This window comes from Microtus pennsylvanicus, chromosome 10, assembly GCF_037038515.1.
Source record: "Microtus pennsylvanicus isolate mMicPen1 chromosome 10, mMicPen1.hap1, whole genome shotgun sequence".
NCBI lineage: Eukaryota > Metazoa > Chordata > Mammalia > Rodentia > Cricetidae > Microtus > Microtus pennsylvanicus.
The window spans coordinates 47,499,617-47,527,525 of NC_134588.1; the positions used below are offsets into that span (position 1 = coordinate 47,499,617).

The 27,909-nt window shown below is 43.6% G+C and overlaps 1 protein-coding gene across 7 annotated transcripts in view; it reads right to left on the minus strand.

Annotated features, from left to right (window-relative positions):
• Cacna1e (calcium voltage-gated channel subunit alpha1 E) overlaps positions 1-27,909 on the minus strand; it is a 470,658-nt gene that overhangs the window by 23,063 nt on the left and 419,686 nt on the right. For all 7 annotated transcript variants that reach the window (XM_075988277.1, XM_075988280.1, XM_075988276.1 and 4 more), the window contains 11 exons: positions 26,722-26,818; positions 21,696-21,856; positions 21,040-21,177; positions 20,036-20,237; positions 18,516-18,680; positions 17,899-18,009; positions 13,198-13,281; positions 12,336-12,461; positions 8,625-8,690; positions 4,786-4,877; positions 4,067-4,232 (listed from right to left, as the gene is read on the minus strand). In XM_075988277.1, the coding sequence (XP_075844392.1) occupies positions 4,067-4,232; positions 4,786-4,877; positions 8,625-8,690; positions 12,336-12,461; positions 13,198-13,281; positions 17,899-18,009; positions 18,516-18,680; positions 20,036-20,237; positions 21,040-21,177; positions 21,696-21,856; positions 26,722-26,818 (1,408 nt within the window). The remainder of the gene's footprint in view (positions 1-4,066; positions 4,233-4,785; positions 4,878-8,624; positions 8,691-12,335; positions 12,462-13,197; positions 13,282-17,898; positions 18,010-18,515; positions 18,681-20,035; positions 20,238-21,039; positions 21,178-21,695; positions 21,857-26,721; positions 26,819-27,909) is intronic.

The following is a 27,909-nucleotide window of genomic DNA, read 5'->3' on the forward strand; positions in this document are numbered from 1 at the left end:
ACTAGTGTTTAGAAAAGACAGTGATACATCGGGAATGGGAAAAAGTTGCAAATCATCAAAGCCATGAAAACAGTGACCATGGAAGCAGAACAGCATCTAAAGGCCATTTCTGGTACCTAAAAAACATGGAGAAGTCGTTTGATTCTTGAACTGAAGCACGATGAAGCAGGTTATATTTACCAGATCATGGAAGCACAGAGAGGCAGAGGAGACAGCATGAATGCGCACAGACATATGTAGGAGCAGGGACAGTCTAGGGGTCTGTAAGGAGAGTAGGGCCAAGTGCCAGATCACAAAAGCATCATGTCACCATGTTACAGTCGAAACCAAGATCCGCCAACTAGCCAGACATTCTTGTTTGCTACTTGAGCTATTGCATCAGATCTGGTATTTCAACACCCAGTCACAGATACTAGAAGTATCAACAAGCATGGCTGAGTCCCAAGTAGGCTCTGTTTATGGATTTGGGTTTGAATTTCATATAATTTCCATAAGCCATGAAAATACTATCCATCTTTTCTTTGTCTCTCCCTCATCTAAGAATGTAAAAATCATACTTCATAAACCATACAAAAACCAGGTGCAAATCAGATTGGCCCATGGGCTATAGAATCTCATGAGCTATAGTCTGGACTATTCTATATGCAGCAAGAACGACTAATGATGGTTAAACAAAGAGGAGCCAAGAGATATTTGTCTATACAAATAAGCTTGGTAATGGTCAAGAAGATGAGAATTGCTCCTGGGCCAAACCATTCACAAGGACAGTAATAAAGACAGGGATTGACCAGAGTCATCAGTTCCGTCATGTTCCTAGAGTGTCATTGGTTGCTTGATTCCTAGTACAGGCCCTTGCCTGTCCCTATTACTGTAGTCCAATGGGCACTATCCTGTGACCTAAGCTTCTCCCAGTCATGGAATCCTATATTTCCTTAGCTCACAATGAGTGGGAAATCAACAAAAGCCCATGAAAGGGCATTGGGTAAGAGATGTGATTCTCTCTGTGTGTTATTCTTGAACATGAGAAGATATAATGTCCAGAGTTAATGCTACAGCTACCTGGTAACCATTAGATGGAGTATTTGATGAAGACATTCACATGGGGGAAAAGATTGATGAATACAGAAAGCTAGAAAAGGAAAATGAAATTTGTCCTGGTGATGCTGTCTGAGCCCTATATTAAGGTTTGTTTAGGCTGTATCTGGGCTTTTTTTAACTTAGAATTCAAGATTCCTATCTGATGGAACAATTGGTTGTGGTAATGAGGAAATAGAAGTCTCTGTTGTAGATTCCTAGGTTAAATGGCTGGGCTCGTGGACTTGCTAGATATGTAGGCAAGGTCTCCAGGATACAGAGACAATCTACAGGAGGTACAGTTGCAATATAGTCTTTGCTACATGGAGAGGGCTGGGTATATCCTAACTGCATGGACCCCTCTTTACCTCTGCCTATGATACAGATGGATGACTGGAGGTTGGCTTTTTATTCTCTTAGCATTAGGGTGAAGGACATTCCTTAGATGATGCAAGAATGAGGTATTGTCAGGCCATCATAACAAACATGACAGCTTCCTCCAGACTTCACTCCCATGAAAGCAACATCTCTCTGGTTAAGATGCTGTTTTTTGAGAATTGCTGTTTCATACAGCTGAACTCAATACAGGCTTCTCTGCCACTGAGATTTGAGCCACAATGATTTTATTCAACCGCTTCCTGGATTATGAATGTCTTCCATGTTCTACACATTTTTTAATACTCCTTCTGAGCACTTATTATTAGTGTTCATAATAACTATTAGCACTGCTATTGCCTCCTAATTGTGCAGTCTTTAACAGTGTGCTGTGTGTGTTAACAGCTATTGTTTCTTTTCATGCTTGCTCTAACCCTTTGTGAGGAAGTTTGAATTACTATCAGCTCTTTGAAAAAATAAATGTTTCTGATTCATAACCGCATTCTGAGCTCCCAGCACATGGCCAGTCTCACCAAAGGGCATCAGAAATCTCTGTTGAGTGGTTGGTTTGAGCTGAAGAGTGTGTGACTTGCCCAAGGTCACAAAGACGGGCTTATGTAGGGCTGAGACTTGAAGGCAGGTCATCTCACACTGAATATAGCCTCATTAAAAATAACATTAATGTGAATTATGTAGCACCCTCAAGCTCAAGATTCTAAAAGTACCATTACAGCCTCCAATTAATTTTCCAGTTTTATCTCTGGTTTCTTTTAAATATTTATCATCAAACACTTAAGCGATATAAGATAAAAATTGAGAAGTCTATGTGCCCCTCTTTCGGTTTTCAGTTTGTCTTTATCAATGATTGTTAATTGCCCGTGTGCTGGTTTCTTATTTACTGGAAGCTACATGGAGACTGTGTCTTGCTAACAGTTCTACCACGGTGCTGGGTCAGTGCCAGTCATTAGTAGCTACTTGATAGAAGCGGGCTGAAGGGGTGATGCATTAAACCTAAGGTTCCTTCCATCATACATTGTGCTTTGTTTTCATTACACATTGTGCTTTCAGATTTGTAAGCAGTTCTGTGTTTTTTCATTGGAAAAGGTTTTATATCCATAGAAAAGTATATTGAAATATATGTATTATCTCTCTGTGCATATATCACTGCTGTCAAGCCAAGTGTGAGTTGCATGTGTGTGCATGTGTATACTATGAGTGCATGAATGCTGTACACAGGGAGGGCAGAGCAGGACACTGAGTGCCTTGTTCTATCGCTCTTGCCTGATTCCTTTGAGACAGGGTTTCTCACTGACTCTGGAGCTAGGCTTGTGGCCAGAAAGCCCAATGATCCTCTGTACGCTCCTCACACAGTACTGAGGAGCATATAACTGAGGTTATAGGTGCCTGTGCAGCCACATCCAACGTTTTCCATGGCTTCTGGGAATCTAATCTCAGGTTCTCATGCTTGCACAGCAAATGCCATTACTCACTGAGCCATCTCTCCAGCCCTGTCAAGACATGCTTATACCATTTTAAAGAGGCATACAAGGGGAAATGTCTTAGCCAAGGCTGTATGGGAACAAAGCCAAAACCAAAAAGGGGGCTCCGCAAGCTTCCAGTTAGTTTACTCCCTGCATTAACCCATGTGCCAGGCTTAACAGGCTCCTCAGTGACACTGGAATGCTGAATTGTCAGATTGTCTTAAAGACAGAAATGCCTGGGCATGAGACAGTTAAGTTACTTTCCAATGTACAGTAGCAGCATTGACCACTATTGAGCAGCGGCATTATTTTGGTTTTCAATTGCTTTGTACAGCCTTTGCAGTGAAGTTGAGCTGAGGGACGTAAGGGCGGCCAGAAGGACCACAGTAACCTTTTTATTGTTCTGGTGCCACCTTGTGTATTTATTCCATATTTCATGGCTAATCTGATGTGCAGGGAAGACATTTCTGGATGCTTTCTGCAAAAGAAGGAACTAAGGGCATTTCAGGCCTCTCACCACTTCCCTACGTGGGAATGTTCTACATAGACAACTCAATAGTCACTAACACCCAAAGCAATCGTGTTTTCACACCATCGAGCCTGCCAGCTGCCATCCAATTCAGTGGCACCACAGTCAGGAGGGAATCACATCAGTTACACCGTATGTGATCATCATTCGCCTATTATTAACCCTATACGCTGCTGTTTTCAAAGCACCATTCTATAAACAGTTAAAAACAAAGTCTCCCAAACAGACATAAACCTTCGCTATTAAATAAACTGCAACAAGACACAGAAAAGACAGGAGTTACCCTGGTAACCTCAGAGTTGACAGGAAGCTTGGTGCATGGTTCCTACATTCAAGTCCTCATCTTGTCTCACAAAGATTCTTCTACTGAAGCAGCAAAGACCTCAACCAATGAGTCACCCATCCAAGGATTCTGAGGGGCACCTTGACCCCCAAGGGCAATGATCTGTCCCACAGCTTGGAGTGTAAGTGTGAGACAGCAGAAATAGAGGAGGGAGCAAAGGGAGGCAGAGAACATTCACAGACACGGCAGGAGCCCCCCAACCCCACCCCATTTATCAGGAGTGCCAGGTAAGCACACCTCAAATGAGGGCCCACTGTTGCTCACCAGGAAGGAGCAGAAGAAGATGAAGGAGACAAAGTACACGTAGGCCAGGTCAGTGCCACAGCGCTCGCTCTCGTTCTGCCCTGAAGGTGCGGTGGTATCAGGCTCACAGCCCTTCTCGCCGAGACACGACAGCATTATCTCCTGCCAAGCCTCTCCTGTGGCACTCCTGAGCACAAAAAGCCATCTTTGTAAGAAGAAGTCTTCATGTTCTAACCGACCCTTGGGCCTCTTTTCCCTTCACAATAGGACCTATGGGCTTTCTTCTTAACCCTTTGGGACCTTTTAGTATTTTCCATATGGAGATGCAGAATGCCAACAAAGCGCCTCTCGTTCTTCTTCCCCACCCACTTTCCCATCTGTTGAGGGTCTAATCTGATAGGAGTGAGATAGTGATAGAACCCCAAGACTCCACATAAACGCAGCCACTCAAGGTTCCTGGTTTGAAATTGTTCGCATCAGAAGCTATGTACATCTCCCCTTCCAGAACCCTGGAGAACAAGTTGAAATGGACAAATTAACTACCGAGTTAAAGGTTCTGATGAAACTTTCTAAATCACGGAGAAGCCAGTTAAGGCATCGTCTCCTTCCACTACATATCCTAATAGGATCAGCGGAGCAGAACTAAGAGATCAAGAGGCCAGTCAACTGCCTCCTTCCAGATGCTTCTCCCCATGAAGACCATGAGATCTTCAGCTTGGACAAGCGGGTCATCCAGATACCTGAAGAGCAGCATGAGGGACCCAAAGAAACTCCGGAAGTTGTTGTGCCGGTTGATGTGACTCTCCTCATCTAACTTTATGTTTCCAAATACCTAAAGGGAGATAACAGAAATCAATGAGCTGTACTGAGCTGTGTCACGTGTCCAGCACATGGCCATTAGATACACAGGCAGGTAAAGCGACGTGTACGACTTCTTACTGGCAGCCTCTGAAATAGATAACTCAGAGTATCAGAGCTGGAGACACCATGTTCCTGGCCTGATATGGAGACTAATTACATTCCCCACTGCTCCAGTACAGCAGAGGGGACTAATGCTAGCAATGTCCAAGCATTGGATAAAATGAAAATCTTTTAAGGTCACTCTACATAAACATAGTTTCTCCTATGCCTAAATTGGAAATGCTTTCTAGTTCCACGGTACCCATGCAATCTACCAAAGACATTGCTCTACAACAAGAGGGCAGAGAAAGAGTTACTCCTCTTTTCCTATATCTGATATCCATGAAGGGGAATATCAGTAATTTATGGTTGAGCAGAAGCTATCTTTCAATATGCAAGCAGATCAGATCATGGAAGTACAACTGTACATTCCTTAGATATGTTTTTATTTAGAGATCCAAGTCTCAGAAGTTTGTTGTTAATCTCCAGCCAGGGGAAATGAACACACATACATCTGTACACACACACCAACTGACACAAACCTCACCAACAGAGATCACTTAGGTGTAAGCTAAAAGCAAGGTCTAGGTGATAGGATGGATAAGGATAATTGGACACATGAAAAAGGGCTGGGCATGTAGCCCAAACGTATATACATGAGGTCTTAGTTTCAGTCCAGAGCTCTAGAAAGAAAGAAAGATAAAAGAAAGGAGGGAGTAGGGGAAAAGAGAAAGAAAGACGAAGAAAACAGGTAGTCCTGCCTATAGGGAGAATGTTGCTAATGTGTTGCTGGACTTTGGCCACTGACATTCATATAGAAAGAGGCAACACTCAGCAATCTTCATTCATACACAGGGATTGATTCAGATAAATACTCCAAGATGCTTCAATGAGAAGGGTGCACCTTTTCCTTTCACCTGTGCTTCATAGGTCAGGACTGATCCAAATTGGTGCTGGTACAACTGACTGCTGCAAGGGTCACTCTGCTGGCCCTGTGAGATGATTTCCAGCCTGCATTTGGTATGCTTCAGTTTATTCGATGTGTGCTAAATGGAACACATTTCCCCCTAACAGTTTTGAGAATGTGCAATTGAGGAACAATCTCTGCCCCCAGCTATTTTGCTCACGTAACTCCCACTGACACCTGCTTTGGGAATTTGTTCTCGGTGCTGTTTTTTCAAAACCCAAATACTACTTGTCTTCAGGGAGAACGGAGGTGGCAAGTCAGGCAGCAGAGGGAAGAAGAGAAAGAGCAGATAAGAAGAGAACACCTCAAGAGACACGTGACTAGAAACCCCACAGAAGCAACCAAATCTCCTTCATCCTGCATACTTCATGTCATATATCCTTCACCAGCTCAAGTTTTCTTCTCTTTAAGACCTCAGCTGGAATGTGTCATCTGTGCCTGTCTATCACACCTGCACAGTTCACCTGCCCGTCTATCACACCTGCACAGTTCACAGGGCTTTTGTACCCTAGACTTTTCTCAAATACTTCCATGAAGTGGTCAGAGAATGCACTATGATTTTGTGCATAGTAATTATAAAAAAAGCACAGCTACTCCAAATATTTTCTAAGATAATTTTCAAGTCCTAACTATTTATTATGGAGGTGGTGCACCTTAAAATATCTTTGCACATTTTTTATGTCCTCCCAGCCTATTATCACCCACATTAAAGACTAATAAATAGAAAGAAGGATTGCTTTCAAAAGTTGCAGGGCAGTACAAGCTTACATCTATTTCCACGTGGAATTGCAGAAGTAGAAGGCTCTGCTCATGTTTAGCTCACTTTTCTCTATGAGTAGAGAAATTAAAGCCCACTGGAGTCTGGTAATTTAACCAAGTTCACACAGCTGGGCAGCCACAGAGCCAAGGCCACAGCATCACTTCTCACAACCTGTTGCCAGAAACTCCTTTGTTCTGCAAAGCTGTCTTCTGAGAAGACTTTGAAAGTTCAGAATGGTTTGTCATATAGACACATTCGGTTGCTATTCATATCTATCCGCAACCTTTCTGCTACCCGTTTGCCCTTCTGTTTTGCCATGACAACGTTGGCCAGGGTCTCTCTAGTAACATGCTCGGGTGTGTGACTGATCGGCACAGCATTCAGTCTCTGTGATGGACCAAGGTGGGAACCGCCACCTGATGCAAGTCACACTGGCAATCGCATTTCTGTCTCTGTGGAAATGGTGTTGGGAGGTTTTAGACAGAGGGCTAAATGTGGTAACATTAGAGTTATTGTGGATATCACAATTTATAACTGAGCAGTTCCCAGGTCCCACTGAAAAGTTCAAGAAATACTTGGATTTGTTTGTCTGATGGGATGTGAGAAGGCACAGAGGTAAGCACGTGGGTTGTGTGGCGGCACAGCTGGATCTCACTATCAGCTCTTTAGCTAATTACCCGAGAGTCTGAACAAGGTGAAGGGCTGCTTAACCCTGTTAAACATCCGTGGAAACAATGAAACTCAACTCAGTAATTCCGATTATGCTAATCATATACCTTGTCCTTTTCTCTGTATTGTGTATGTGTATGTTTGCATATAGACATACATTAAACACCATGTCTGGCATACCAAATTAATTGAAGTAAATGGCAAACAGCATTGTCAGCATCAGTATGGATAGTATCAGTAGAATTAGAGATGGTATCATTTTGCTTGAAGATGAAAAAAGTCAGAGCTATTTTGTCATACAGAAATTTAGGCATCCACAATTTAATTAAACCAACTTTCCATTTTCAGCTTGAGAATACGATGTTTGGAGGGAGTTGGTTAGGGTCTTGAGATATCAAATGAGCATTAAACTCATTGCCTCTGTGGCAATTCAGTTTCTAATGCTACTGACATCATTTTACGTCTCTACTGAAAGACCCTTGGAGAAGGAAAAACATTGCCTCTCAAGCAGACCTTACATATTTGGGTGCTGAACATCCTCCTGTGATTTAGGAGAACAAGACTCCCTGGTCATAGAGTTCGAGGAAGAGTGAGCACAAGAAGGCAGTAGAGAGGAGCAAAGAGAAGAGAGGCCTTTCAGGAAGAATCGAGGGAAAGCTACTGCTCAGGAAGCTTGGAACCTGAAGCCCTGGCTCCAGGTGGAGAGACCTCTGAGAAGGCGTCCAGGCTGCAGGGGAATGTCAGCCAAAGTTCTTGATGGGAGTAGGGCGGGGTTGGTCATGCAGACTTTAAGTCAGAAGGAAGCCTGCCTTAGGACAAACAGAAAGCCTGTGTACCCCATCAGATACATTAAGGGGGTGCATGCTTATTATTTATAGAAGTAGTTCATCTACCCCAAAGTGCTGGGATAACCGCCCAGCCTAGCCTTCTTTTAGGCTCAAGTCCAAGTAACAGAGATCAAGAGAAACAATTAAGCCTTACTCAGTTACAATAGTGAATCCCTCCCTGGGAAAACAATGGTGTCATTTTACCTTAGTTCTATTGTAGCCACAGAAGCCCAGCTACTCCTAAGTCAGCAGCATGATTGGAAAGCCTCAGATGAATCCCCCAAAGATCCTGAATCCCTAGGGAACCCACGGCTCATGTAAATTCCCAAGGTCATAATACAGTAAGACTTCAGAGAGGCCTCTTAGTCAAGCAGAACCGTACAAAACATCTGCAAACCCGCCAGAGACAATCTAGGCAGCTGCTGCCCCATCAGGACCATTGGTGTACCCACTCACCTGCATCCCGATGATGGCATAGATGAAGAAAAGCATGGCGATCAGAAGGCAGACATAGGGAAGAGCCTATAAGGGAAGCAAGAGAGAAGAATTAACCCAGGAGAGCACTGCTCCTGCAGGCACTGGCAGGGCAGGAACTCTTATCCTGAGGCTATTTCAATCTGGACTGGCACTCTGCTGCTTAGGGCTATTCTGTTTGGAGCAGTCTTTCTTTCTTTCATTCTTTCTTTCTTTCTTTCTTTCTTTCTTTCTTTCTTTCTTTCTTTTTCTTTTTGTAAAAAAAAATATGCCCAAGTTTTCTGACAGATTTGTGACCCCTGTCTCCAAAGAGAGCTAGCAAAGCTTCCTGGGCTTCAGAGACATTTCACTTGATATGCAGAAGATTAATAATCCTAGCAACTGTGATCCAAATTAAATAAGAAGAATTTAGGTTGGGCTTCAAGATCCTGGCATTTGTCCCTCCCGCTCCTACACCTAATGTAGAAGTCATAGTGGAAATTTGGAGGCAAAGATAAATAACTGGGACCCCTTGTTATCCACGCCCAGAAGTATCTTTTATTTTCCGATGAAACACTATTTTCTAGTGTTTAATCTTTTTCATATTTTACTGTATTCACATACAAGTTGCCCCAAAGCTACTAAGAGCCATTATGAAGCTGTAATGAAGCCACATGTGACAAAAAAAACTTAAAAATCCATATTGTGTATGCTTACTGACACTTTAGGATCATAGCAGTTCAGAATGGGAGTAGAAAGCAAGGATCTGCCCTTGATATTCTAGGACATGGGCAGACACGGGCAGTTGGGATTGGGAATAGGATGGGGTCAATACAGTCAGGTGGTGACCCCAGAACTGGCATAGATTTCCTTTTTTTTCACCATTCAGTAAGCTCCCCAGCAGCCAGTGCCACTGTGAGTCTCTGTCTTGTCATGAGCGTACACACCAAAGTCCCAGGGGACCAGCCAAAGGCTTTCAGATGGCTGGACAGGGCAGAGCTTATCAGCAGAGTTAACAGAATGAAGAGCCCCAAGAGGGACGATTTACAACTTGAATAGAGGATAAATCCAAATGCAACTGAAAGCTGATGGGGAGGCTTCTCTGCCATAAAGCGCTGACTCTCAAGATCCCAGGAAAGGAATGGCCGCCTTTTCACGAGGATTGGCATAGGGGGTAGGGCCTGGAGGGCTGCCCTCTTCTACCCATTAGGCTTGCCTCCAGGCCCAGATCATCTTCCTACTCTCAGCTTTAGAGAGAAAACCAGAGTCCATCTGTTCTCCCTTTTTTTAAAAAGACTATTTATTTGTTATTTTCATTTATGTGTATATATGTGTGCCCGCATAAGTTTATATGCACATATATGTGCAGGTGCCTGTGCAGGCCGGAGGATGTTGGATCCCCTGGGGCCAGAGTTAAGGTAGTTGTGAGCCACCCCATGTGATTGCTAGGATTGAAACCTGGTCCTCTGCAAGAGAAGAGGGTGCTTTAAATCCAGGGTCATCTCCTAGCCCCATTTCTCCTTTCTTGTTACAAACACAGTACATTCTAACACAAAATAAAGAGAAGGGAAGGATGAAGTTCTAAACAGGGCCTGAGACAGAACTGGATGAAGCTCACAGTTGGGTCTGAGTAGGTAAGCACAATGCCAGAGTTTTACACTGGGCATCTCTCTCTTTGTATTTGCCTAAGTGGCCTTTTCATTTTGTTGTTAAGCAGTCTGCTTTTGTCCTGTATCCCAGAGCTGTCCTGAAGAGGAAACATCCATCTGTAACACAACACCGCTGGGCTTCAGATTCACCTGCCTTCCCATCTCAGCCGTACTCACTAAATATGCCGACCCTTTGGCTGTCAGCTTTTGACGCCGCTTCCTTTACTTCCTTTACTTGAATAGGACACTGTCTTAGAGACTGAGTGACTGAACACACGACAGGATGACACGCATTTCTTAGACTCGCTAACAACTGAAGCTTGATGGGCAGTCCTCTTAGTAAAAAATAAAATAAAACCAGCTCTAAAAGCAGCTGGTCTTTCTAATCCTAAATATGAGCTCACCTGAGACTCAGAGGATAGATTCTTAAGGTTTTAAATTTCTCCTTTGTCATCTAACTCTGGTAAACCAGAGTTCACTGAGGTGAGGCCTCTGTGGCAGTAATCCTGGCAAACAATTGGCTCTTGACAGGGTAGAAAAGGCCAGGCTATACCTTGGAGCCTGAACATCCTTAGAACTGGTCTCCCATCTCAACTCTAATGATTCAGATAAGGAAGTAAATAAGGAAAAATTGGGACAAACTCTCTTTCCAAGCAATGAAATACCATGATTTTAGTGCCTGTACTCTAAGTATATAAGAAGGAAGACAATGTGGTAAATTTATGGTTTGTCACTTTTGAGCCACTTTAAAAATAAATTTGATAAAATAATTTGTTAATTCAAACTTTGATTAAAAGAAAAGAGATGTACCCGAGCCTTGGACCCCAAAGACATCTACTGTGTGCTATTTGTTGAACACTTTTCTTGACCATTGCTACCACTGAGTAGTTGTCAGGCGCCAACTTTTAACTAACTTTATGTACCTAGACTTACACATAATCCCATGAGAATGTTTAAGAGAAATAGTCATGTGTGGGCCAGCAGCACACCATACATTCAGTAGTTCAGGAGATGCCCAGGTGAAGGCGGGAGGATTGCACATGAATCTTTTTAAGAAGTACAAGTAGAAAACGTTCTCTGAAAAAACTCTTCCATGAAATGAAAACGCTGACAACATCTGACAATGGGAGGCCGGCCTAAATGTTTGTTTTGTTTTTAGTGTGATGCCCCATTCTTTTAATCTAAGAACTCAGTATGCACAGTCTGGAGGATCACATGTTCAAAACTAGCTGAATTACATAGCAAGCTCTAGACCCAAAACAGATGTTGTAAGAATACCCACACCCCCAATAAAACCCCAATTAAATAAGTAAATCTTTAGAAACATATAAGAGTAATGTTACCTTCAAAATACTAATTTTTATACTTACATTTTTATTAATATTATAGAGTGAAAATATGCACCCATCTCTTTATACATTGATTACCTATTCAACGTCATGCTAGCCTATCTTTACTGATTAAAATTTTGTATGAAGTGCTGGGCTGTGGTGGTGCACACCTTCAATCCCAGCACTTGGGAGGCAGAAGCAGGAAGATCTCTGTGAGTTCAAGACCAGTCTGGTCTACGCAGCTAGTTCCTGGGCAGTAAGGGCTGTTACACAGAGAAACCCTGTCTCAAAAAAAACCAAACCAAAACAAAACAAAAATGTATGAAGTAAAGAGGCTTGTTTTGTCTCATAATTCTAAAGGTTGGAGTTTAAGATTGTGCAGTTATGCTGGTTTGGGGCACTGTAAGGCCACAGAGGTTGAATCCATGGATGGACAGGATTGTTCAGAGCAATCTAGATTACCCAAGGATAGCACACACTTCATAAAGCATATCCCTGTCTCAGTGCTGAGACAAAAGGCCCAAGTTACAAAGTCAAAGAGATATATTAGTTTTTAGAATAAGATTCTATAATGTAAAAATGAATTGAACACTGTTCAGCCTATGCTATATGAGAACTGTTGTATTTATGCTTCTAATAAACTTGAAGTTTATGAGCTCACAGGGGAAGGAACTGGGGCGAGGATGCTGCTGCCGTGTTGTCTGGTGGTGTCCCACCCTCTGCGAGCTGCTTACCTTAAAAGACTGCACAAAGGTCCACAGTAAGATGCGAATGGTGTAGCCCTGACGCAAAAGCTTTATGAGGCGCGCAGCTCGGAAGAGCTTCAGAAAGCTCATATTGAAGCCACTGGTGTTCACCAGCTGGTGGACCAAAAGGAAACATGTAATTAGTGACAATATGCTCATTTAGGAAGATCTAAGCACTGGTATTTTCACATTTATTCCTTATTCAGATCACAAAATAGATGGCAGTCTCTGTCTTTTGTGGTTAACCCGGCTCCAGCTGAGAAGCACCCAGGGCGTCTCTCTCTAAGACCCCCAGTCCAGCCTCTCTACTCCTAGGTAGATGGGTACAGGGGTATCCCAGGACACGGGAGGAAAACTGGCTCCCCTAACCTCTGCCAAATGCACTGAAGTCTGCACTTCGATGCTGAAAGAGCAGAGCTGGTAATCCCCTAGCACATAATGGCTTCTGGTATTCAGTAATTACAATAAAGTTCTCCACACAGTCTTTAGGAGGAGCTAACTTAGAGAAACATTTCAGGTCTAACAACGCTGAGGTCAAAGACAATTCTGGTTCTTTTTGTAGAATTTAGCCATACACTGCATACTACTTTCTTCTAACAGCCTCTGTTTCACTTACCCCATGCAATGTCTGCTATCTGAGTCACGCAAATGTAGCTAAGCCTTCCAAGAGACCTACCACCCCAAAATTTGCATCCTTTGGCTAATGCTCAGGAAGGAGAAAGTGGATTCCTAACACAAAGGGGCCAAGTTTGACTGGGTGAGTTATACATGGACCCTATGTGGAGAGGATCCTTTTTGAACACTACTCCAGGATCCAGCTTAAATATGAGGCTTCCCATGAACCATTCACCTTGCTGTCTGTCAGGATAATTTCTGTGATACTGCCAATCACTGTGATGAAGTCAAAGATGTTCCAGGTATCTCGGAAATAGTTCTGCCAAGTGAATTCGGTCACGTGAACATTAGAAAATGGAAAAAGAAGAAAGAAAAGACATCTTTTATTATATAACTCTGCCACTTGGAATTAAAACTTGTCAATTCATGCATAGGTTCATTCTAACTTTGGGCTCAGTTTCCTGTTTCTAACCCGGAATTCTCTTTCTCCTTTACTAATTTAGGAAATCCTCATTTTAAAAACAGTTCTACAACTATTTGAAGACCATATTTTTGAAGCTGTCACTAAAAATCCCATAAGAAAGATTTTTTAAATGGGAAAACATTTATTTTTCAATCATGCTACTGAGTTTGATCAACAAATAAAAAGTTTTACATTTATAATGTGTATATCTCAGAGAATTTGGGATAAGTACACACCGGTTAAGCCTTAAGCATCATACAACTTTAAACTTCTAAATTATTTGTATTGCTACAAGAGGCTCTATGGGACTAAAAGTCACAGACAGGCTCCGAATCTCCACTGAGTAGGATGAGTAGACTCCATCTCCCACCCCACCCCACTGCTCTTCTGTTACATCTTGTAAGGAGGTGTGATTAAGCTTAATACAAAAAGCAGGGAAGTGGTTATGAAAATAGGAGATTGGTTGAATACTATATGTGGGAGAAACAAAAGACCCAGAAATGCTTCAGAATGCATGATATGTCCACCTGATTTCAGATAGCACAGAACTTGGACTACATTCTTTAAAACAGGACACCCACATCTCCAAATTGACCGACCACTTGTCTTGCCCCTGGGCATCAGGTACCATAAGAGTTTTTGGAGTATTACCAAAGGGCCCCCCTTCCTACCCTCATAACTACCATCACTTTATCTTTAGCATCTGTTCCAGACCCTTGCTGTTCTGTTAGTTCGTTTGTTCCTCTTGTGGGTCTGACCGTTAGGTAGTACCAAATGTCCCATGTTTCTACTGTACTGGATAGAGGGATTGGCCAGAAGAGTGAAGATATGCCGCAGGTGGAGGAGTGTGCAGAGAGGTTCTGTTTAATGAGTATCACACATTTAAGACTCTGCGACAGCTACTGTCATTCTTGTTTTCTATGTGAGAAAACTGAGGTTTAGGGAGATCTGATCCCAAAGTCACATGTACCCTAGAGAATAAAGAAAAGCAGATGTGTTCAACTTTGTAAATAAATTCACTTTCTAGTGGGATACTTAGCCCATTTATGAGGGAGCCATGTGGGGTCCCTAAAGTTCCCAGTTTCAAGGCATTCCTATTCCCCATCCCAAGGTGAATTCCTAATTCTTTTTTTTCTTTCTTTCTTTTTTTTTTTTTCAAGACAGGGTTTTCCATGTAGCTTTGAAGTCTGTCCTGGAACTAGCTCTTGTAGACCAGGTTGGCATTGAACTCACAGATATCCGCCTGCCTCTGCCTCCCAAGTGCTGGGATTAAAGGCATGTGCCACCACCACCCAGCTGAATGTCCTAATTCATAGTTCACCCATCTAGGTTTCAGAAGACTAGAAACCCTTGAGTTCCAATATAGAACGGCACATCCTATCATTGTGCAATATAGTACTCTTCCATTTTATCTGTAGCTTCATTTCCCATGATTTTAGTTACTTACAATCCAAAACATTAAATAAAAAACTGTAAAATGCCAAAGAAAAGATAGTAAGTAAAAATCTTCAACTTTAGTAGGACAAAACACAGTTTGGTCAAGGGCCTCATAATGAGGTTTCTATTAAGAACACCCCACATGTACAATGGAGGTCTCATAGTATTATACTGCCTGGTGATGTAGCTAGCTATTATAGTTTGTAAATTTATATCATATTATAGCTATTATTGTTATTGTATTATATTATATTATTATAGCTATGATAGTTTGTAAACACATACTATGATAGTCACAAAATGACAAGATCGCCTAACAATGTTGTGACTAACAATGTTAGTGTTAGCTTGACAGAATTAGAATCACTTGGGCAATGGGCTTCTGAGCATGCTTGAGGGATTATCTTGGTTGTGTTATTGAGTGGGAACACCCACCCTAGCTGGGATCCCCTTACTGTATACAGAAAGTGCTCTGCTTCCTGGTGGTGGATGTAAGGTGACCCGTGGCTTCAAGTTCCTGCCATGTTATCTTTCTGTACACAATGGTTCTGGACCCTTGAACTGTGAGCCAGGGTAAACCAGTTGCTCTTGTCCTGATGTACTTGATCACATCAATAGGAAAGGATAAATGGGTTTCCCAGAAATCACCCCATAATTTAGCAATCTATGAGAGCATGTATACAGACATTGGGCTGCCCTCCCTTGCAAGCATCTACTGGGGATTTTGGAATGTGTCCTGGTGACTGAATAAACTAGCAGATTATTGTGAACTCTGGAGTCAGATAGATCAGGATCTGACCCCTGGGTCTGTCTCACTAACTCTGAACACAGTGTTAATCTTTTCTGAGCTGTAGTTTATCTGTCAAAGAGGGAAACAAGGAAGCCTAGCTAATCCAGTTGTGACATAGAGAAAGTGAATATGTAAGCACTGGGTGGATATTTACTGGGCAGCACAAATATGTGACTTACTTCCCCTTTTCTTTGCTTTTTATTTCCACCTATTTTCTAATTCTACATTTTATTGTGTAACCTTTAAAAAAAAACACATTTTATGAACTTCAATTTTCTCATTTAAAATGATAATGGCCACAATGACGATGCCAGTATCTGTTATGCCTGTTTCAGAGTTAATGGGAAGATCTGACCAAACAGTACATGTTGGGGTATTCCAAAAGATCAGGATGCCAAATTCAATGTAACAGCGCCTTTTCTGGTGTGAATGAGTCCAGGCCTTGAATGAAACACAGGCGTGAGGGAGGGAAGGAGGCAGGGCCTGAGGCCGAATCCTCTAGTTAAGCCTCTAAGTATGTATTCAGCATTCACCATAATTAAACACATAATTGGGGCTTAAGTCACAGCCCATGTCAACACCAGGACTCAGAGCGAAGCCTTCCCTGTGGTGGTGCTGGCTTCCCCACCTCTCTTTCACTTGCCCTACTTGGTCTAGACTGTTTTGTAAAGGCATCTTTGTTTGGTAGAAGTTTCTTTTTACCTTTTAATTTCATGGAGTCTCAAAACACTCAAAAGGGGAGTCAAGAACTGCACAATTCAGCCACTGCAATGGGTTCCTTTCAACTCTCCACCCAAAATAATCAAATTAATGGTTGTATAAAGAACCAGGAGACTGAAAACAACCTCCACAATCAGCACTGACAATTATCAAGCCCAGCCCAGAGTCCCCGTCACCGCTGCTACCAAGAAGCACTTATTCTGATTTGCAGCAAAGTTTTCCCTTCTTGCTAGGAAAGCGGTCAGGTCTGGTACACACTTCAACTTGAAAGGGTAGCTCACACCCTAAATAAGTGTGAAGCAGCTGTCAAGTGGGCTTATCTGCACCCTGCTGAGCTCTCCGCAGGCCCTGAAGCCAGCAGGAGGAGAGGGAGGGACCGGCTTTGTTTATAGGACGTAGCAGCAAAGGCCAGGTTTTGTTAACATTCTTGAGAACAAACGGGAGAATTTGCCAAAGGATTATAATTGCCAGTTGTGAGGAGAAGTAAAAAGAGAGTTCATGCCAGAAAAAGTCATTGCAATCCCTCACAAATCCAATTCCAGAAACGTCCCTGACCCTCACACTCCCTAAAAGTAATTGAACATTGTAAATGTAAATAATAAACTTTTGTTTTAATTGGCAGAAGTTACTCTTCAGGCTACTTAGGGGGCAGGAGGCTAATAGGTTAAAAATGATTATTTGATTGTATCAGAGCTCCCTGAGTCCCGTGGAAGACAGGGCGGAGCAAAGGGGTCAAGACCAGGATGGGGAAACCCACAGAAAGCTGACCTGAACTAGTGGGAGCTCACTGACAGACAACCAGGAAACCTGTAAAAGACCAATCTAGTCTCCAGAAAGCAGGGGACAGTAGGTGGCAATTTTGGGGGCCACTGGCAGTGGGATCAGGAGCAATTCCTAATGATTGGTTCTGGCTTTTTGGAGCCCTTTTCCTATGCAGAGAAACCTTGCTCAGCCTAGACAGGAGGGGAGGGCCTTGGTCCTGCCTCAGCTTGGTAATATGACAGAATTCCTTGACTCCCTATGGGAGGCCTTACCCTCTCTGAGGAAAAGATTGGGGGTGGGGTGAGAGGAAGGTGGGGAGAGCAGGAAGGGAGGGAGGGAGAACTGGGATTATTATATAAAAAATTAAATTTATAAAAGAAAAAACTATTATTTAGTTTTGAGGCTATGAAAGATATTTTCCCATTTAAATCATAAAATTAATCTATCTAATCAGTAAATAATCATTCATGGTTTATTAATCTAAGTCGTCTTTTCTTTCTTTATACATCAATTATAGTGCTAGTAAAATTCAAAGCTGGCCACTCTACTGTTGACAGTGTTCAGTAGGACCAGGGCTGCTGGTTAGATGGGGATGGAGATGAGGAGGTGGTTCGCTTTGCCTTTTCTCCTACTCTACTTACACGGAAGCCTGTTCATGGAGTAAACTGAGCTCACTATTAGGTAGGCAAGAGGGTGAAGAGTAAAAGAGCAGTAACCTCCATGTACCCCAAAGGAAGAGAAGCCTGATGCCGGAACAGACATACCAGGAAGCCAAAAGCGATGACCTTTAGGACACATTCCAGGGAGAACACCATGGTGAAGGCAATGTTCAGGTACTTTAGGGCAAGTTCATAGGTGCAAGGAGCAGAATAGTACTGCCAGGAAAGAGAAGAAAGAGAACAATAGAGTCAAAGCCTTAAGGCACATGTGTATATGGTGGGATATAAATGCCAGGGCTAGTCATCTCTCAGCTATGTCCAACTCGGGGCACCTTAATAGCAAAGCCACCTTCATGTCCTGGCTAAAGGTAGCCATGACAGTGCACTTTCCAGAACTAGGTGTTTTGTACTTAGCATTAAATATAATCAAGCTCCCACTAACTTTAGCCCTCTTTTAGATTCCATGATCTCTGAAGGACATGGTGCACCCTGGTCAAAGGTGCACCCTCCTGACACTTTAGTTCCTGAAGGCCCCTAACTGCTACTCTGTGTTACTCTGCATTTCATTCGATGACCCCAGCCCTACCCTGGAACCCAGGGACTGGGCTGTTTGAACTAGGTAAAATCCAAGAGACTGCATGTGGGAAGAGCAGGTAAAGGTGGCAGGCGAGGAAGGTAGAGTGATTTCACAGTCACGGTGAACACATACAATCACTTCTCACCTTCATCATCAGCACGACAGTGTTCAAGGCGATCATGGCCATGATGGTATACTCAAAGGATGGAGAAACCACAAAGTGCCAGACGCGGTACTGGAAGGTGTGTCTGTTCTGCGGCATGTAGCGGGTGAGGGGTTTGGCACTAATGGCGAAGTCAATGCATGCCCGCTGCAGAAAGTCAAGTTATTAGAATCAGCTCAACGCCCCTAAACCCTGCATGAACTCTCTTAAGATGACTTACCTACTGCCTAGGACTCCCTATCTGAAATGTGTGGGACTAGAGTGATTTGTGATATCAGAGATTTGTTTCTGAGGTTTAACCGTTTACATAAATGTAATGAGATACTCTGAAGACATGATGCTCTGCTAAGCACAAGCACAAAATTAATATTTCATATGTGCCCTGTCCACATAGCCAAAGGATAATTTATGTAATATTTTATTAATCTTGTGTATGAAACAAAGTTTCATGGTATAGAATTTTTTACTTTCTATATCATATCAGTCAAAGGGTTTTGCATTTTTAAATATTTGGATTTTTATATTGGAACTGTTCAAACCATATCTGCTTATGCACTCCCCTTATAATCTATAACTGTTTCCAGCTCAGCTCCATTATTAAACCAACAACAAAGTCAACCATAAAACCCTACCATGTTCCAAACCTATGCATGTGCTAGAGGAGCAATTAAGAAAACATATTCCCCGTCATTAGAAACCGAGATGCCATGAGAGTCAGGGAGGTAAGAGAACATCTTCATGTTGTAACTGCAGTGCATGTCCTTTTCTTCTAGACTATCACACATAAGGGTGGAGATTGCATGCTTATCTTTTCTTTGTATACTAGTTTGTGTCTTGTCTGTGTGTGATGTAAATGCATGTGGATGTGCAGGGGAGCATGCCTGGGCACACACATGAGATGGTCAGAGGAGGAGATGGGCCATCTTTTCCTATTGCATCGTTGCCTTGAACCAGGACCTTTCATGAAACCAGAAGCTCACCATTAAGGTTAAGCTACCCAGTCAGCAAGCTCTCATGATTTACCTGTATGTGATTCCCTATTGGGGTTACAGGCATATGCAGGCATGCCCAGCTTTTTAAAACAGTGTATGCATGCACACATGTGTGCCCACCATGATGCACACGTAAAGGTCAGAGGACAGCTTGTGGGAGTTGGTGCTTTCCTTCTATCACGTCGCTCCTGGGGACTGAACTCATGGCATCAGGCTTGGCAGCAGGGACTTGTAGTCACTGAGCTAATGCCCTAGCCCCATACCCAGCTTTTTATGTGGACGCTGGGGATTGTATGTGGGATGCTTGTACTTGTGGCAAAAGTGCTCTTACCCAGTGAGTCCCAGATCCACGACTGCATGCCTCTGTGCCTCCCACTGGTGACTTCCCCTCTTCTCACTCTACTGCTATAGTAAAGTTAGGAAAACATGAACTTTCTCTCTAAGCATGCTGCCCCGATTCTTTCCTAAAACTCCCACTCCTGCCCCTTACTACAGTCTTCCCTGGGTTACCTCGTTCTTTTCCAGGCTACACTCCTCCATCATCTTATCCCCTTGCTCCTGGAAGGTGATGATGATGAGAGCTACAAAGATATTGACGAAGAAGAAAGGGAACACCACAAAGTAGACCACATAAAAGATGGACATCTCCATGCGGTTGCTGCGGCTTGGGCCTCTGTCTTCCTCTGTCACATCTACAGAATGCTGCAGGACCCTGGGGGGACCAAGAGAGAGGGTACAGATGGTGGGTGGCAGTCTTGGCTTTTCAGGAGGTGTGCCACCTTTTGTGCTTGATATGTCTTCTCCGACTTTTTCTATTCCTCCACTGATTTCAGGTGGCCATAACTAAACTTGGTAAAGACAAAGTACCACTGCCTTTTCTATACCACTTGCTATCTGTATTCAACTCGTAAACAATGGAATGATGCCCTCTTATCGTTTAGGTTCTCATGTTCAATAACACGAGACTTCTAGTGCCATTTGATTTTCTACTGTCAACTAGTGGTGTCTTACTAATTGCTAAGTCTTTGAAAAAACAAACAAACAAACAAACTTTAGTTTCCCACTATGGACAGCATAAGAACCTGCAGTCTTTAAAAAGAGGTCTGGTCTTACGTAGCATCTCTAGGGTCTGCAAGATCCCTGCATCTTTAGACTCTCAGATGAGAGCAGAGCCAGCCTTAAGGACAGACCTGCTTAAAACAGCCCCAAGGGATTTTTCTGAGGGGGTAAAATCCATTTGTTCTGTAAGTCAAAGAACTCCAACCAACTCGAAGGTTGATGAAAACAAAGAGTTTCACATACTTCCCTGACTTTGCCTACCCCATCTCCATCTCTGTCTGAAGGGTTTTTCTTTTTCCTCTTTTCTCCCTTTCTCACCCACTCATAACCACTTACTTTGCCTGGTACAATAACAAAGGGTTAGCCGTGCTCATCTTGAATCAGTTTTGCAAGGCACCCACACAGTCCCATCGCAGCCTGCAAGACACATATACCCCGCCTACCCCCTCACTCACTGAGGCCACCCTTCCCCTGTGGAGACAGTGAAGAGGGTCAGCAGGGCCCAGATGATGTTGTCGTAGTGGAACTCATGACGCTTCCATTCCCGGCCCTTTACCTCCATCTTATTTTTCTCGTGATCTACATAGTTGCCTCTGAAAGCAGAAGAGAAATGAAATAGGGCTTCTTAAGTATAATGTGTGGAACAGTCAAACAGTCTTACAAACTTTAAGAATGTTAGGCTAACAATGACTATCATAGAAAAGGGATGGCAAGTTGTATTAAGGGCAGGCACTGGCATGGAATAAAAATGGTACTTGGTGCCCAACAGATACAGGATGAATCCTGATATCATGAGTTGCCTATGTAACCATGGACAACCTAATTTTTTGACTATTATCTTCTATACTTATAAAATGTAAATAAAGCTTCTCTCAGTAGGTCATTAGAAAGACTTAAAACTTAAAGGTCCAGGCATAGTGTCTCTTACTATATCTGATACGAGAAAAAAAGCTCAACAGATGTCTATTTGTTTTATTCTTTCTGGTTTATCATTCTATGGGAAGGGGAATGGAGTTTGGAGAAAATGGAGACCTAGTCCGCCGTGGGAGGTGGAGAGGGACTTGCCAGGACACTCTTGGCACAGTGAGAGGTATATGGAAGCAGCTCTTACATGCACTCCTTCTCGGTGTCCTTCGAGCTGTCGGTGCAATAGAAGAACTTCCCTTTGAAGAGCTGGACGGCGATGACAGCAAAGATGAACATGAAGAGTTTGTAGACAATGAGTATGTTGAAGACGTTCTTCAGGGAGGTCACCACACAGTCAAACACAGCCTGTGGACAGCAGCGAAGGCTCTCGTGTCATTCCTGTGACAAAACGCTCCTATGCCCAGAGCTGAGGTACAGCCACACCACCACCAAGCAGTCTGAGAAGCTGTCTCAGGAGCTCACAGCCACTAAGCAGTGATACTCATGGGGTTGGAAGCTATCTTCCTAGCTGGTCGTGGTGGCAAGGACTCGGCCTGGGAAGCAGACATCATCTCTAAGTCATCAAGTAAATGTAAAAGCCTGACGCTTACACAAGACGATAAAAGTAATGGAGGGGTTTTGTGGTGTTTCTGTAGGCACTGAACGTGAAACCCGGAAATGAAACGTGAGATGGCACCTTGAAGATCACTTAGACCATTCGACTGGCTGAACAGCTTGTTCCTGATCTGGAAACTGTTGGTGACATTCACAGATTTACTTACACAGTGATTATGGACCATCTTCACCTAGATCAAAGGGCAACCACATGCTGTTGTCTTTGTTCATTTCCATCTTTCACCATTAAGTTCATATATTCGCCCTGACTGTATCTGACTCTACCATGTCATGCCGCCGCCCTCTAGCTGAAAGCTGGCTGCATTCAGGAGGAAGGTCAACAAACGTGCAGGAAGGACTGAGGTCTGTTTGTCTTGGAGGTGAGGCTGTGTGTACAGAGAGTGGGGTTTCTGTTTCAATACAAAAACAGTCTCCAGAGACCTCCCTAAGACATGAGGAGTTCTATGACAGTTAGGCATATTTTAAGCCATTGTTTAGGTTATTTTCAAGGTTTTCTGCTGTAGCTCACTGAGAATCTGGGCTCACGGGGTACTGCGTTTGTGCAGTTGCTTCCTCACGGTGCTGGGTGAAGTTTGGCTGGATTCACTCGAGTGTGACACGGAAGAGAACGTGAGTGACGTGCAGTCTGTGGCATCAGAACCACCTATGTCTTTCTCGGGTTTTCATACTGCAAAGAGAGGAAGCGCTCCCCAATTTAACAGAATTAATGAAGGCTGAGCCCACTTTCCTGAGGTATGGACTAATCTCATCACAACATTTGGAGCCCCAGACAGCTTGGGTATGGGACACACAGGGGTGGTGATTGATAGGCCTAAGCTAAGGGCTGGCTGGAGGGAGGGTGGGCAGGAAGAGTTGACACAGTAGAAGGTCCAGATCCAGGAGGGGAAGGAGAAGAGCCAGGGAGGAAAGAGGCTGGGAGATACTTCCTTTGAAGAATTAGTTGCTCCCCTGGGATTCCACACAGTGTGTGCTGAGCCTGAGACAAAACCATGGCACGGCCAGTCTGAGGCCTTTCAGAAGTAGCCTATCCTTTTCCTTCACCTTCCCATCCCTTCCCATCCCCTCCCTACTCTGTTCTGCTTCCTCTATGCTGATCATAGGATAGAAAGAAGTGATGATCTGAGACCAGCAGGGCTGTGGGTTGGGGTTGGGGCAGGTGACATACATGATCAATTAGGAGAACTTGGGAAAGGATAGGAATTGGGACAAACAGGAGAAACAAGCTCATAGCTTTGCCTTCTATGGCAGGTATGGGAGGCAGGCCTGGACACACTAGGGGTTCTGGGCTAGGGACGACTCATACCAGCTCTCTTGTCTTTACTATAATTGTATGTTACACGGATCTCCAGTTTCTGGGTGAAAGGAATTCTAAGAAAAAGTAATCTGTTCTGGGTCACATATCTTTGAGCTAGACTTGACACTCATGTAGGTTCTTTTCCATGGTGACCAGGTCCTACTCTATTGTTTGAGAGTTACTGCTGACCAGGTTTAGAAGCCAGAGTTCAGGCTCCTCTCCCAGACAGTCTGGCTCTGTTGTGCTGATGTGGACAGAGCGTGCCTATTTTAGGAAGCTTTTCAAAGGTTCAGACGTGGGTGGCCTCCAGCCAGTCTTGGAGAAGCCCTGTGCTAGGTTCTGGGGTGCTGCAAGTGGGCAATGAAATCTGCTTCCCAGGAAGCATCCTGGTGTACCCCAGGAGGATGGGGTTGGGTGCTGGTGCTGAGCATTGCTCTACTGGCTGTGTGACCTGGACTGCAAGAACAGGACTGTGAGGAATTCAGGAAAGGTGGTCAGGTGCAGGGCTTTTCTCCTATGGAGCTTCAGACTCTATTAACCACAGTATATGGAGAGGAAAGGGGAGGGAGGTGAGCTCAATTAGGACACCAAGCTTGAATGGGAAGTAAGCCCTGAGAGGCAGGAAGGGTACTGGGCAAGAGGGTGAGGGGATTGTATAGATAAGATCCCAGTTTTTAGCCAGACCATGGAAGAGCTTATTCAGGATAACTCACTTCCCCATTTCTTTTCTGCCTCTGCCATAAATAGACCATGTGTCCTTAAGTTACCTATTTGTACCTCAAAAATATGAACTATTTGTGTAAGATGATACTTTTCTAAAGTCATAACTGAAGAAAACAGCTGTGGTGGTTGAAAGGAAAATAGACCCAAAAGGAGTGGCATTATTAGGAGAGGTGGCCTTGTTGGAGGCAGTGTGTCACTGTAGGGTGGGCTTTGAGGTCTCTTTTGCTCAGGCTTCTCTCTGTGCCAGTCAGTTGACTTCCTGTTGCCTGCAAGATGTAGTACTTTCAACTTCAGCACCATGTCTGCCTGCGTGCAGTCATGTTCCCCGTCACAATGATAAAGGACTGAACCTCACACCCCAATTAAATGTTTTCTTTATAAGACTTGCCATGGTTATGGTGTCTCTTCACAACAATAAAAACCGTAAGACATAAATTGGTACCAGGACTCGGGTATTGCTATGAGAGGCTGGACATTGTGTTTGGAGGAATTTGGACTTTGGTACTTAGGGTTATTGAAAGCAATGGATGCTTTAGGCATTGCTTAATGGGCCATACAAGTAGGAGCATGGAAGACAGAGGTGCTAAGAGTTATTTGAACTGCTTGGAGCTCACTCAAGAGGTATCAGAGGAGAAGAATTTTAATATGTTGCCTAGAGATCGTTCTTGTGATATTTGGGTGAAGCAAGTGGCTGCCTTTTACCTTTGTCCAAAGAGCCTTCCTGAGACTAAAGTGAAGACTTGAATTAAGTCCACTGGCAGAAGAAAATCACAAAACAGCCTAGTACAGACTATGTTGTGTGGTTTTTAGTGGTAAATCTAATCAAGACTTATTGAAAAGGTGCAGGTTGATCAGGGAAAATTACAAAATGTCAATTTTGAGGAGAAAAAAAGAGCATCAGGGAGTGAAGTGGAGCTAAATCCCTAGTTCAAGGAGATAAATGGGTTAAGAAATGGAATGCAGGGAGTGGGGACCTCAGGGCAAGATGCTAGCAAACTAACTTTTCAGCTTGTGAAAAAGAACTAAAGAAAAGTTTAGAGCAGGGTGTGGTGGGGCACACCTTTAATCCCAGCACTGGGGAGGCAAAGACTGGCAGATCTCTGAGTTTGAGGCCAGCCTGGTCTATAGAGCAAGTTTCAGGATAGTCAAGCTTAGGCAGTGAAGGACAGAAAGCTGGTGAAGTAGTAAATGAACAAGGGGGTTATGTTCTAGCTCCAGTAAACTGCAGAATTTGGCAGCTTTGGCCATGTGGTTCTGACTTTAGAGATAAGGATAAAAGAAACAGGTTATTGAATTTGTCTCTGCATCTAAGGAAAACCACGGATGCCAGGTATGTGTCAGGGGTGTCCCTGAATGGAGGCCTAGTACAGAGGTCACTGTGTGAAGCTGTGAAGCTGAAGCCTGGATTGCCTTGGAAAACCCAAGATGTTAGACATGCCAGAGTCATGGAATAACTGCCAAGGAGAGCTGCCAACCAGAAGTAGAACCAGCTCAGAAGAATGATATTGTAGTCAACAAAGCTGAACAGAGTTGGAGATCTGAAGATCACTTTGACATCAGACATGGAGATGAAAATTTTGGGAGTTTGCTCAGCCAGTTTTCAGTCTTGCTTTAGTCCAGTATTTCCTCACCATGCTCCCTTCCCTACATTTTGGAATGGTAATATATATCCTATGCCATTAAATGTTGGAAGTATATGATCTGCTTTTTGATTTTGATTTTTACAGGACGATTACAGTTAAGAGATTGCCATGCATATCAGAAGAGACTTTGAAACAAGTTTGAGACTGTTATAGACTATGGGGACTTTTTGAAGTTGGACTGAATGTATTTTTTTTCTTGCATTATGATATGGCTATAAGCCTTTGGGGGTCAGTGAGAAGAATGTGGTTTAAAAGAAAATGGCCCCAAAGGGAGTGGCACTATTAGGAAGTGTGGCCTTGTTGGAAGAAATGTATCACCAAGGGAGCAGGCTTTGAGGTCTCTTTGCTCAGGTTTCCCTCAGGGTGACTTTCAGTTGACTTCCTGTTGCCTGCAGGACTAGCGCTCTCAGCTTCATTACCACGTCTGCCTGCCTGCACACCGCTATGCTTCCAGTCAGGATGAGAATGGACCGAACCTCTGAAACTATATGCGAGCCACCCCAGTTAAATGTTTTCTTTATAAGAATTGCTATGGTCATGGTGTCTCTTCACAGTGGTAAAAACCCTAAGACGATAGATAGCCCAGACTACCCAAGCTACCTTAGCACACAGATTACACAGATGGAAGACTTTTGTGGCTTCTATTTTAATGACACAGGATGTTCTAAAACAAAGCCAGACAGACATCTTCCTGAATGACAAGTCATTCCAGGGACTATAATACTAACGGGGCTTGAGCTGAAGGGGAAAGATCTCACCTGCAAGTTTCTTGGGACATTAGAAGACCTTGGCTTCAACAGATGTAAAGAATCTTAATCCCCAAGAGAGAAAAAGGGCTATTCTAAGAATGGACTGTGCAAAGGCTAGCCAGCTGTAGCTAAAAGGGAGAAGAAGGAAGAATGGTATTCGATGGGGACAAATTCTAAAAACATTACCTTCAGCTTGGGCAAGCGCTTGATGGTTTTCAGTGGTCGCAGAACTCGGAGTACCCTCAGAGACTTGATAGTCTTGATGTCCCGCCCCTTGTTGGTTCTGTAGAGAGAGGACCCCAGGGTATCATTTGGCAAGGGGAGAAACAGAAGTGGCAGCCTCACCACTGCATTAATAATAACAGTAAAAGCAGAGAACAGAGAAGTAGACGGAGGCCAGAAACTAGGCTGGTGTAGAGTCACTCGGGAGCAATCTGCAAACATGCTTCAGGAGTAGTCTCAGCCACTCTCCAGTGTGCACACGCACACATCCATATGGGAATACCCATGTATGCACATCCAAGTGCTTCCAACTTCAGATGGCGCAAAAGCGAGCTGCATTCAATAGAAGCTGCATCAACTCCAGCATATTCCCCCACAGGCCGATACTATGCAGGGAGACACTCTCTTGCGAGACTGGGCAGTCAGTAGTCCTAGTCACCCACAAAATCATGAGAGTACCTGATGCTCTGCAGTATGAATAATATGATGTTAAGTTCGTAAGATGGCTATAAATGTAATAAATACATGTTCTATTTAAGCATTTATAATTTCTATTGAGCTTCCCTGGCTGTGGCAATATGAAGGAGAAGGAACATCTGCATACACACAAAGGAGCACACAGGCACCTATGGACTTCCATGCACACATATTAATAGTCGTTTCATGTCTTTGATAGCCAGTTTAATGCTATCTAATATCACAATGGTAAATAAAAACGGAACAATGTCAACTAGATAGCATGACCTGAGGCCTGCTATGGATCTCCACTGGGCCTAGTCCAGTCTCTTTTTCCATAGCAGGTTTTCAAGCTATTTGTTGACTTGGGAACAGTTAAGAGCATGTCTCATTGGGGAACTTGACCCAGAAGTCTAGGTTTGTTTCTTCTCATGGTTCATCAGTGTGGGGAGAACATAGCAAGGACCGGTGAGGAACCCAACATTCTTGCTGTGCTAGGCTGATACTTAAGAGAAAGTATTGTGCAGGCATCTTGTGAGGACCTTGGTCCATACTCCAGTTATGCATGGCTGGCCTTCCCTGCCGTCATTTCCATTTCAGGAGCTCTGCACCTAGCACAGGCTTCAGGGAACTACTCAGCTGGAGCAGGCCCAAGTTGTAGGCCATACCCACCTTTATCCTGGTTCTATGGGTCAT